The sequence below is a fragment of the Castor canadensis genome, chromosome 5, assembly GCF_047511655.1.
Source record: "Castor canadensis chromosome 5, mCasCan1.hap1v2, whole genome shotgun sequence".
Classification (NCBI taxonomy): Eukaryota; Metazoa; Chordata; class Mammalia; order Rodentia; family Castoridae; genus Castor; species Castor canadensis.
The window spans coordinates 60,938,896-60,950,721 of record NC_133390.1 but is presented as its reverse complement, the minus strand read 5'-3'; the positions used below and the strand labels follow the sequence as shown (position 1 = coordinate 60,950,721).

General features: G+C 36.0%; 1 protein-coding gene across 1 annotated transcript in view; it reads left to right on the top strand.

The window, feature by feature from the left end:
* The window catches only part of Slc9c1 (solute carrier family 9 member C1), a 79,560-nt gene that overhangs the window by 7,958 nt on the left and 59,776 nt on the right, over positions 1-11,826 (top strand). Inside the window, exons 2-5 of the mRNA XM_074075225.1 lie at positions 7,068-7,323; positions 8,324-8,424; positions 9,604-9,732; positions 10,588-10,753. Of these exons, the coding sequence (XP_073931326.1) occupies positions 7,176-7,323; positions 8,324-8,424; positions 9,604-9,732; positions 10,588-10,753 (544 nt within the window). The 5' untranslated portion in view covers positions 7,068-7,175. The remainder of the gene's footprint in view (positions 1-7,067; positions 7,324-8,323; positions 8,425-9,603; positions 9,733-10,587; positions 10,754-11,826) is intronic.

The following is an 11,826-nucleotide window of genomic DNA, read 5'->3' as shown; positions in this document are numbered from 1 at the left end:
CTTGAAAATAAGTATCATTTCTATATAGTAACAAAAACTATCTGAAAAAAATTTTTTAAAAATTTTTTTAAATCCCAGTTAGGGATTTAAAAAATATAGCACAAATCAATCAATAAATAAATTTAATCAAGAAGATGAATGAACAGTATGCAAAAGCTGTAAAACATTGATAAAATAAATTGAAGAAGACACAAACAAATGGAAAAGTATTTCAAGTTCATGGACTGGAAGAATTAATATTGCTAAAATATTTAATTTCCAAAGCAATCTATAGATTCAGTGCATTTTTTAAAACTCCAATAACATTATTTTATACAGACACAGGAAAAACAATTCTAAAGTTTGCATGTAACTACCGAAGGCATCACTACAGACCTGTGAAAACTAATAAATGAAGTTGCCAAGGTCAGGGGACAAACAGCAATATAGAAAACTCAGTTGCACTTCTACACAGTTGCAATGAATAATGCAAAAATTGAGAAACATCACATTACCATAGTATTAAAAATAATTAAATTTCTAAAAGTAAGTTAACCCAAAGAAGTACAATTATTGAGCCCCTCTGTTGTTATTTTAAATTTCCATTTGGTTTTTCTTTACATTACCTGTTTCTCTAAGATGTGTTATTTCTTTGCCTAGAGTCTATTTTTACATTGGCATCAACTGGGTTCATAGTTACTTGAAATATTTTTATGGTGGCTGTATTAAGATCCCTTTCAGTTAATTCCAATATTCATGTCATTTGGGGATTGGTATTTTGTTCTCATTCAAGTTGGGATAATCTTGGTTCTGTGTGATATGTGATTTCAGACTCCTAGTTGACCTTGTTGGTATTATAAAACCCTGGATCTTATTGAAATGTTAGGCTGTAACAGACCTCCTCTGACACTGCTCTGTTGGGAGGAGTGGGGAAACACTTGCTGCTGGCAAGTTGACATGAAAGTTCAAGTTCTCTAGTTAGTTGTCACTGAAAACACAGGTGAGGAAAGAGTGACTTCTTTCTGCCAGCTAAAAGAGGGAGTACAGGCTTTCTAGCAGGTCTCTGCTGATGGTCCCATGGATGGAAAAGAGAAGGGAGGCTCCCTGTGTGACCTCCACTGACAGCATAGGGATTCACTTTTTTATAGCTTAGTTTCTTTAACTGACCAGTCCCAAAATGAATTTACATGTTAACTTTGTGGAGATAATTTCTTTTGACAATGCCTATTATTTTTTGTGGTTGCTATAAGACTATGTAAAGACTGTGAATGCCTCTCTGACAGATAAGAAGTAAACTGAACAACTACTCCTAAGCATTTTTTCATTGTAAGAGGTACTTTATTTCAGGCAGAAACAGATGTTAAATATGGCTCTGCAGACACATGTATAGATGCAGCAACAATTCACATTTGTAGAGGTCTGTAGCTTACAAAACTTTATCATCATTTTTTTTTTAGTTTTTCAGGATTTTTATTTTTTTATCATTTTTGCATTTACTTACATGTATATATGTTATTTAGTCCACCTCCCCCTGCCCTCTGAGAAGAACCTGTTCCACCCTCTTGTTCTCCAATTTTGTAGAAGAAAAAACATAAGAGAAAAGAAAAACATGGTGGTATGCTAGTTTGAGATAAAGATAGCTATACAGGGAGATACCTTGTGTTGCTTCCATGAAGATGAGTATTACAACCCAAATTGGTTCATCTCTACCAGACCTCTTCACTACTTCCTTGTCCTCTTCCCACAGTGGCCTCTACCAGTTTAAGGTTACTATATTCTTTCCTATACAGTGAGCACATCAACCACATTCAAGTTCTTGGTTTCCTCCCCTTTCCTTATTCCTTCTGTGTAATAACATTACTGCATTTGTTTTAGGGCTATAATCTGCATATAAGGGAGAACATGCAATTTTTGGCTGAGCCTGACTAACTTCACTTAAGATGATGCTCTCCAGGTCCATCCATATACCTGCGAATGACAAAATTTCATTCTTCTTTGTAGCTGAATAAAATTCTATTGTGTATAAGTACCACATTTTCTTAATTCATTCTTTGGTAGTGGGGCATCTTGGCTATTTCCATAGCTTGGTTATTGTAAATAGTGCTGCAATAAACATGGGTGTGCAGGTGCCTTTGAAGTCCTGAGTCATATTCCTTCAGGTATTCCCCTAGGAGTGGTATTGCTAGATCATATGGCAGATCAAATTTTAGTTTTTTAAGAAGCCTCCATATTGTTTTCCATAGTGGTTATTCTAGCTTATATTCTCACCAGCAGTGTATAAGGGTTCCGTTTCCCCACATCCTGGCCAACATTTGTTGTTGTGATGTTGTTGATGATGGCTATTCTAACAGGAGTAAGATGGAATCTTAGTGTGGTTTTGATTTGCATTTCCTTTATGCCCAGGGATGGTAAGCATTTTTTCATGTGTTTTTTAGCCATTTGGACTTCTTCCTTTCAAAAAGTTCTGTTTAGTTTAGTTTAGTTGCTAATTTCTTTTTGGGTCACTGAATAAACTTTCTGGGGGAGGTTAGTTTTTTGAGCTCCTTGTATATCCTGGTTATCAGTCCCTTGTCTGATGTACACCTAGCAAATTTTCTCCCATTCTGTGGGTGGACTCTTCAATTTAGAGACCATTTCTTTTGTTGTGCAGAAGCTTTTGCAATAGATATGGGCAAGGATTTCCTCAGTAGAGTTCAAGCAGCTCAACAACTAAGAGAAAAGATTGACAAATGGGACCACACGAAATATTCCTAAGCATTCACTTGTATCTTGTCTTCTTTTTCGCTCCAGTCCCCGTCATTGACTTCTCCTCACTGACATTAAAGTGCCTTCACAAAACCTTTATGTGATCCAAAGTATAAAGAGGCATCTCACACAACAAATAATTATCTATATTTCAAATTTATTCCACAATTTCTCTCCAAATATTTTGTTGAGTAGGAATATAAATATTGACTTTCCAGTAATAGCACTAAGTAATTTCAATTAAAATATACTTTTGTACTGTTTAGAAAAAGTAATGAATACGTCATTATTCCTAAAAATTTCCTCACATATGACCCAGAAGTGAACATCCTCCTTTCTTGCCAACTCTTTTTTTTTTTTTAAAGACAGTATCTTAGACTGGCCTGATAGTAGTGATCTTCCTGCCACAGCCTTCCTAGGGCTATCTATCTGTCTTTATTTCATTCTCCTACTTGCCCAGAATAGCCATTCTGATTCTCTCTCCCTCTCTCCCTCCCTCCCTCTCTCTTTCACCCCTCTCTCCTGTCCTCCCTCAGCCATCAGCATTCTTATATATCAAAATCTCTACTTCCCTATCCTTTCCAGGAAACTCCCTCCTACCAGAATTCTGAGAAAATAATGTCCATCAGATCTTAGCCAGAAATAAACTCTTCCAAAGCTTATATTAACATAAGCAATACATTTTCTATATGTTTCTTTTAACTTCTTGTTTGTTTTTTTAGATAAACACGGTCTTAAAGCTTTAAGTGCCTTGGATATAAAGGGAAATGGTGCTGTTTTTCATCAGCCAATCAAGCAAAGGGTTATGTGCCTGAAGCCAATGGGTGCATAGGGGTGGGGCTTGGAGTAAGTAACTGTCAGTGAGGTTGCAGTTGGTCTTGGCTTTTCTGGAGTGAGTGCAGTAACTGGCCTCCACTTCTTTCTTACATCCCACAGGATTACCTCCTGGGGCTCTGGTTGGTGAGCCTCCTCTACCTTCCCTTTCTGGAAGTTGACTTTCCCTCTATGACTTTGTTTCTCAGCCTCTCCTCTCAGAGGAACAAATGCTCTCAGAATATTTCAGCTACAGATTCAGTCTGCACAGATTCAATCTGTGCCCTTTTTGGGCACAATTAAGGACCCTCTCAAAGATAACCCATACTCTTAACTTGAGTTTCTACCTCTTAGACCCTGCCCCCTCCTCCATTATACTTTTTATATCAATTCTTTCTGAGCTATTCACTGCTAAGTGAACAATGCCTTTGCATTGACAAGGACTGGAAAGCCAAGCCCCAGAGGAAAAGGAAATCTCACTGAAGCAATGAATCTCAGGTGCAGAACCCATCCTGAGCCAGAGGAAGGACTTTAGGAGGGCAATAGACACTGACCTCAGAGTCAGTGAGTGAGAAGGTTTAGTGTGGTGCAAGAACTTACTGAGGAGATGCTACAACTTTTGATGTTTTTATTTAATAAACATGAAGTTCAGGCAGATGACTGGGCTCCATTCCATAGTGTCCTTTTCAGGATACCTTTGTCACCTCATTGCAGCAAAATGTAGTGATTCAAAGAAAGAAAGACTTAACTTTCAGGGATGAATGAGAAAGAATTTTTGAAGGCTAACTGGCCTGTTAAGTATGATCTACATGCTATTTTTAAAAGGGTAGTCATTAGTTACCTCCACACAGAGAGAAAAAATGAGCCATTAGCTATTTATTTGGTAAATTAATGCATAGAACCTATATAGTAAACCATTATTATTTCCTTAATGAGATTTGGACTCATATGCTTACTCAAAGTTGCCAAAAGTCAGTTTATACTGAAAAAGGGTTTTAATTGCATTGAAAACCTGGTTACTCTCACTGTGACTTCTTTACCCATACCTCTAAAATATTAAAATACTATAATAATAGAAGGTACAAGCTAATTTAAGATGAAGGATTTTCTTGGGGTAAAAATTATTTAACATATTTAGGGTAGAAATTCAGGAGGACAGACCTAAGTATTTGCCGCACAGTTATAGCAAGATAGAGAAATTGTGTTGAACTTGATCATATATGTCCCTGAGTTTCAGGGATAATCAGTAATTTGTTAGGACTAAATGTGTAAACACTTATTAATATTTTTAAATAAACAATTTTAGAAATGAGAAAATGTTTATGGGAACATATATCCTTATTTCTAGTTCAGAAATCAATAGATCGTTTAACCCCTGTATTAAATTCTGACAGCATATATGATTGTGTAACTGTCACCTGTGGGTGAAGGTCCTGACGAGGTCCCTAGGAACCTCCCTTGGCCCTTTAGGTCTTGTCTCTGAACACAGAATAAGAATTTCAGGAAGGGGCTATGGTTTAAGAGGTCTCTACTTAGAAAGATCCCACTTCCAACGACAATGAGTGACTGCTTCTTCTGTATCCATTACAGCCTCATCTTCACTCAGGTCTGCTCTCCTTATAGAGAAGACTTACTGAGTTACCAGTCACATAACTGTCCTTGCTTCCTCATAATATCCAATCTACAACAAACTTTCACTCACTTGGACCTAACCTAAAATTACCCAGCTAAAGTCCAGATCTTATAATGGGTTTTCTCTGACAGTCTTGCTGAATCATCCATGTCTGGGTCACACTCACTAAAGACTACAGACAAATTTTCTTCTCTTGCCTTTCCTCTTCCTTTCTTTTCTTCCCTTTTCTTTTCTATACCTTGAGACAAGGTCTTATTATATAGCCCAGGTTGGCCTGGATATAAGGCAGGCTGGCCTCAAACTGATGATCCTCTTGCCTCAGCTTCCAGAGTGCTGATATTACAGATGTATACCACTATGCTTGGTTGACAACAGATGTATTTTTGGTGATCTTTGGCTGAAGGCACTGATCCCTTTATCTCAGAATCTGACCAAGAATACTGAAAACATGTATGAAACTAAAAATTGAGCAATGTTGCCTTTGAATTGGGCAGATTACAGGGGTTGCTGACTACATATTAAAATTACTTAGGGAGCCCAGACTAAAACACAAAATGAATTAAATCAGAGTCTCCACGAATAGGACTTGGGCACTAGGATCATTAGAGTTTCCCAGGAGATTCCAAAAATAATGCAGGGAGAGAAATTACAGCAATTAAGAAACTATGCAGATGGAAAACTGAGGCCAGTGGAACTGAAGTTAGTTGCTAAGGCTTCCAACCTACAAGCAGAAGTCCATCAGACCTGTGTGTCCAGGCAGCCTGACCACAGAGTCCAATGTTTTTGTTAATTTGATCCAAACTTTGTCAATAGTGTCTGTAAGGCTTTTGATGCTGGTGAGATGAAAACAAGTAGAAAATACCATAAAACATAATTATAAAAGGATGAGCTCAACTACCTAAATCAAAGCCACTGGTTGATGTACATGTGGGTGAGTTTTTCTGCTTTTGAAACATTTGGATGCATATTTATTTCAAGAAAGGTTCATAATAAGCATGCATTAATTTAATTTTGTCCTTCAAAATATTGTTTTATAAGCAGAAGATAACAGAAGAAAACATAGTTATCAGAAATTGACAAAAATGTAGGCTCATGATAGGAAGTTTAATAATTACTGGTTGGTTGTTTAGCACAGCAGTTAGATGAGAAGTTAGTAGCAGACACTAGGAAATGTTAAGCTGCTATTATGAGCGAATCACAGGGATTCCATGAAAGAAGTGGAAAGTCTCTGGTGTAAAACTGCCTTCCATGGGAAAATGCAGGAATTTCCAGACCTTGGCTCTCATCTATTGTTTCCAACCCTTACCAAGGTTCTTGTTCCCCTTTTAAGAAGTGACCATGAGATAGAATATGAAATAATTTCCCTGCTTTAAGTAAATGATGTTGGTCTCAATATTTTTCAAACATTCTTGGTTACTGAATAAATGTATAAAAGGCCAGAAAACCTGGCTTATTGGTGTTCTGAATGAGATAAAAGAAGGTCATTATTAGCTATCAGCATGATTTTATTAATTTCTATCTGGATAAAATGATAGAGATCAGACTGTTCTTCCTCCATTTAAATTCTCACTTTGAGTAGCTGACAAAACATTCTTCCAGAGGCTCAGATAAGCTGAGGGCAAATCCCTTAGTGTCCATCCCCAGAGTTAAGTAACCTGTCCAGATTGTTGTCTCAATGGCAGATGCATGGTTAGATAGAGAATCCTTCTTTTGGATAGTTTGATAGATGCAGAGTGGATAATAAAGGAGTGGTACTTGGCATTGTAAGTGAACACAAGGTGGGATTCTTCCTTTTCCATTTCATTTAAGTTGAAATTATCACAAAAAGGAGAGCCATCCCTAATTGCAGGCTATAAGATAGCATTAAAACTAATGGAGAATTTTTTTTCTGTTTCAGAAAATCATCAGAAGGCAACCGAGAAGGCAAACCTTATGTTCCTTTGACCCTCTTTGAGTTTTGCAGAGAGACAGAATCAGATTCAGACAGACTATAAGAAACAGCAGGATGGCAAACAATACTGAGTTTTCTGGTTTCAGCTTTGGTAGCAAAATGTCTAACATATGGGTGGATTTTCTCAGGAGCATGTTTTTGAGTACTCCCCAAGACCTCCCTGAAATCATTCTAATACTGTCTTTGATCTGTACTGTTGGAGGTGAGTGCCACTCTCTCTCTGAGTTCATTCTATGGTATGTCTTATGAATGATACCATACTGAATTAAGGAAAGCTGCAGTAATATGAAATTAGAATTTTGTTCACAATCCATGCCTCATCACAATAATTTCAATACAATTAATCAAACAAAACAATAGCCTGCCCTTAAGAAGAGAAACAGAATCTGTCTTCCATATTCTCCTTGTCAGATTCAAAGTATTCACACCTTCTTATTTATTGAGTCAGACTTAGATTTTAACAATAGGTATAATTGAAACAAATAAGCAGAAATCAATGGTTGGGGTAAGGTGACCAATGGGGTTATACCCAAATGATAAATTTATGAGAAGAAAAAAATATTTTTGAAACTCGGTGGTTTTTCATTTTGTGTACTTTCTTTGACCCAGTTAAGGATTATATTACAAAGAAGCAGAAAAAATTAAATGGAAAAAACTATATGATACTATTCATTGAACTTTTACTTAGCGTACTTTGATAGCAGTGGTAAGCAAGGTTGAACAAAATTCATATTTATTGTGACCTCTCTAATGTGTAATATTAGTTTCCTACATATAAAAGGTAGAATTTTTTTTCTGTTGGGTAAATTATAGCTAGTTCCTTATTGTTCTTCAGTTAGAAGGTTTTACTGAAGTTTATTATGAACCTTTTATTGCAGGATTTATAACTAATCTCTGATTTATAGTGTGTATAAAAACTATCAGCGTTTCAGTGACAACCCAAGAGTCAAGGGGTAGCAGTGTTTACTCAAATCTAAAGAAATGATCCACATCACAGGAGAGGCAAAGCAGGAAACTGACAGATTAACAATTACACTGATTCTGTGTGCTGTAAATGTGAAAGAGAGTCTCGGTTACAGACAAATAGGAAATTAGTAATGGACTTTGTTTCATCATCCTCAGTGTTAAGAAATGGCGTTGTACTAAAAGTACTATAGATGTGATGTTACTTTGCTTTTCAGTAACAGTGTATTTTTTTGCAGCATTTGTGAACATGTACTTGAAAGACTTTCCAATTCCTCCTCCTGTGATATTATTTTTGATTGGATTCAGTTTTGAAATGCTAAGTTTTACATCTTTCCAGGTGTGTATAACAGATGAGTATTTTACTACATATCTAGGAACCTCATTCATGCAAAATTGTCTTAGGAAAATTTGCAAAAAATATACGTTCACTCACTGCTTTACCATTCAATGGATGTTTGTGGTGTAGAAAAAGAGCCAGGTCTAAAAGAAAAGAGAGGCCCACCTAAACATAGTCAAAACAGCCTAAAGTTAAGCATGTAGGCAATGCAGAATGAGGGTGCATAGCTTCAGACTCTGAGTGGCCAATGAATATTTAAATAGAATTCAGAAGCTTAGACGAGAAATTGACTAACAAGATAGGAACTTGGGGAGACTTCCTGCTGCTGATACAGGATGCCAGTAGCAAGATCATTCTGATATTGCACCAAATCTCTGTGCCTTATTTTAAAATGTTTTATAGGAGTTACGTAAGAACAGACTCAAACTTCTAAGTATGCCTATGGTAGAATATATCCAGAAACATAAATTGATATAAATGAGTCAGGTAGAGAAGAGGTATACAGAATGTATTATTGACACATTAAATAGTACTCTAAGCCAGGAGGTTGTGGCAAATATCTTCTGTAAAAGGTCATAGAGAAAATATTGTACATTGTGCAGCCTTCATGATTTATGTCTCAGCTGCTTAACTCTGGTGTTGAAGCTCAAGAGGTGTCACTGCTATGTCTCAATAAAAACTTTATTTACAAAAACAAACAATGGGCTGGATTAGTCCCAGGACTCATTGTTTGTCAATGCCTGCCCCAGTCAATCATCCTGAAGATGAAAACGTTTCTGAAGTTGATTGTCTTTCCCAAACAAATTTAGCCAGTAATGCTAAAAAAAATTATAGAAATCATATATTAGAAAAATAGGTAAAGCAAAAACAGCTGGCAGTGTGGTTCAAGTAAATCATCTACCCATCAAGCCCAGGGCTCCGGAGTTCAAATCCCAGTATTGTCAAAAAAATAAAATAAAATTAGGGATATGAATTAACTTTCCTCTGTAGTTGGTAATAATTTGATGGAAAATTCTGAAAATCCATCAGTTAGTACTTCAGCACTCATTACACTGTATTGTGTCTTTTAAATTTTTTCTTTCTTGTTGCTAGAAATAGGGGTACCTGGAATACATTTGCATGTATTCTATGCAAATGAAGTGATGGATAAATGAGAATAACAGACTTTTATGTTACTAGGTTCAAAAATATGCAGAAGCTATACAGTGGATGAGTCCAGAGTTATTTTTTGGTTTGTTTACACCAGTAATTATCTTCACGGTTGCATTTGACATGGATGTATACATGCTCCAAAAGTTACTGTGGCAGGTAAGTATTCTTTTTCAGCAATGCCATTCACTCGTAAACCACATTATTTATTTTCAGATTTGTAAAAATTTTGGTCAGAGAAGCAAATTCAGCTTTGTATTTTAGTGAACACACCCTGCCTTGGCAATTGTCAAGTATATTGAAGACCCGGGGGAAAATCACAGAGAAAACAAACAATCCCAGAAGTCTTACTGGCAGAACTTCATAAAAACTGTAATTTTAACTCTGAGATGCTATAAGAGAGCTACTATGAAGCATATAGTCTAAAGAAATTGTTGAGAAAAGTTGTTTTAAATTTCCACAGTCTAATGCTTCCTCTCCTCAGGTGTAAAAGAGCAAAAGCAGAGAAGGAAATGTACAAAAGCAGTTATAACCCAATTCATAGTGAGGTTTTAAAATCATGAAAGACTTGAACGGCATCAAGGAATGAACTTGAGATTGAATATTACAGACCACAAGTTGGGTGGATACTTCTTCCAAAGTAATCAAGACTCTTTTGTGAATAGAATGTCATCACCCAGACTGCATTAAAAACAAAACCATTAGAGCAATATATGTTAACCTAAAGCAGGCACATGGGGTTCAGACAAGTGACAAAAAGATGAAAATGTAAAGAACAGAAATCTGAAAGTGGGTTATGTTGGCTCAGATGATCTCTTCTGAGTTACTTCCTGCATCTTTGTTCAGGTTGTGGGTGTAGCAAAATTAAAGTGACCTGAATGGCCCCCTCATGTGTCTTGCTGGTGACTGCTATTAATGCTAGCTGGTTGTACAGCTCTAATAATCCTGATCTCCTAGTTTTTAAAAAGCAATATAAAAGCAATCTGATTTTTCTACAACAAAATTTCTTTGCAGATACTTTTAATTACAGTTCCTGGCTTTGTGGTTAATTATATCTTAATTCTTTGGTATCTGCAATCTGTGACTAAATTACCTTTGAAGACCATCCCATGGTTACTGTTTGCAGCTGTCCTTGTGAGTTCAGATCCCATGCTGACTGCAGCTTCGATAAGAGACCTTGGTAGATATATTTTTTCCTTTCAGTGTATTGAAAATATTCTATTTTAATTAATTAATCTTAAGATCTTTTGTTTGTGGCAGCTTTAAACTATGTGAAGTGGTGTAGTGCAGGTTTAGGGATTGAAGACTAGCACAGCTTCTAGAAGTAATGCTTAGGACAGAAAGAAATGCCAGTGAGGTGGGGTTAAAAAAAATCTAAAAATCATCCATATCCAGTCATAGACTGGGGCAGGAGACTATCTAGAATCCAGTTCTGGTGCACTACAATATTGCATACACATTGTGGTGACATTTCTGTCAATCAAAGCAATTGAGCAATAACAGAAGCAGACTGCCTTGGTTTTCCTTCTATCACCAAATTTACATTAGTTAGACTGGAACCACAGTTACAGAGTTGTTGGTTCACAAAAAGGGATTTTATTACGTAATAACATTTCCATCCTGTGGCCTTCAGCAAATCACAAAGATGCTCAATGTTACAGTTTTACCAGTACTGGCACATTTAATGGCAGAGGAAAACTTGGCATACCATCGAAAATAGAGGAAAGTTAGGATGGAAGAAAGTAATATCAGGATGCTCTCCACTCATGGAACTTGATTCTAAAAGCATTCTAAAGTAGATATGGGAAAGCCAAGTAATTTTTTTATTCTAGCTAGATTATCAGGACAATGAACTTAATACTCTGTTCAGATGCATTATAAAGCCTTGGACATGAATCTAATTTATTTTGCAATCATCGTGTTTCCTTTTCTTAAATTCATTCGACTTAAATGAATTCACTATGTAGGCCAAATTGCTGACTTTTTTTTAAAGTTAATAAATTTCATGTTTTTATCAACGCTTTGAAACAAATAATGAGATCTCCAGCTAATTATCTGACTTAAATGAACATAATGGATTACAATTAATTTGGTGTCTCATTATGGTTGTCTAGACTTAGGTTGGTAAGTTGAATTTTCTTAAAGGGAGTTTTGAAACATAGCTAATTTTTAAGCATGGAGGGGAAATTATGTAATAAAAATCTATAGCAAAGAACATCTTCTACTTGCTAATATAATTTTATTCTTTAATAT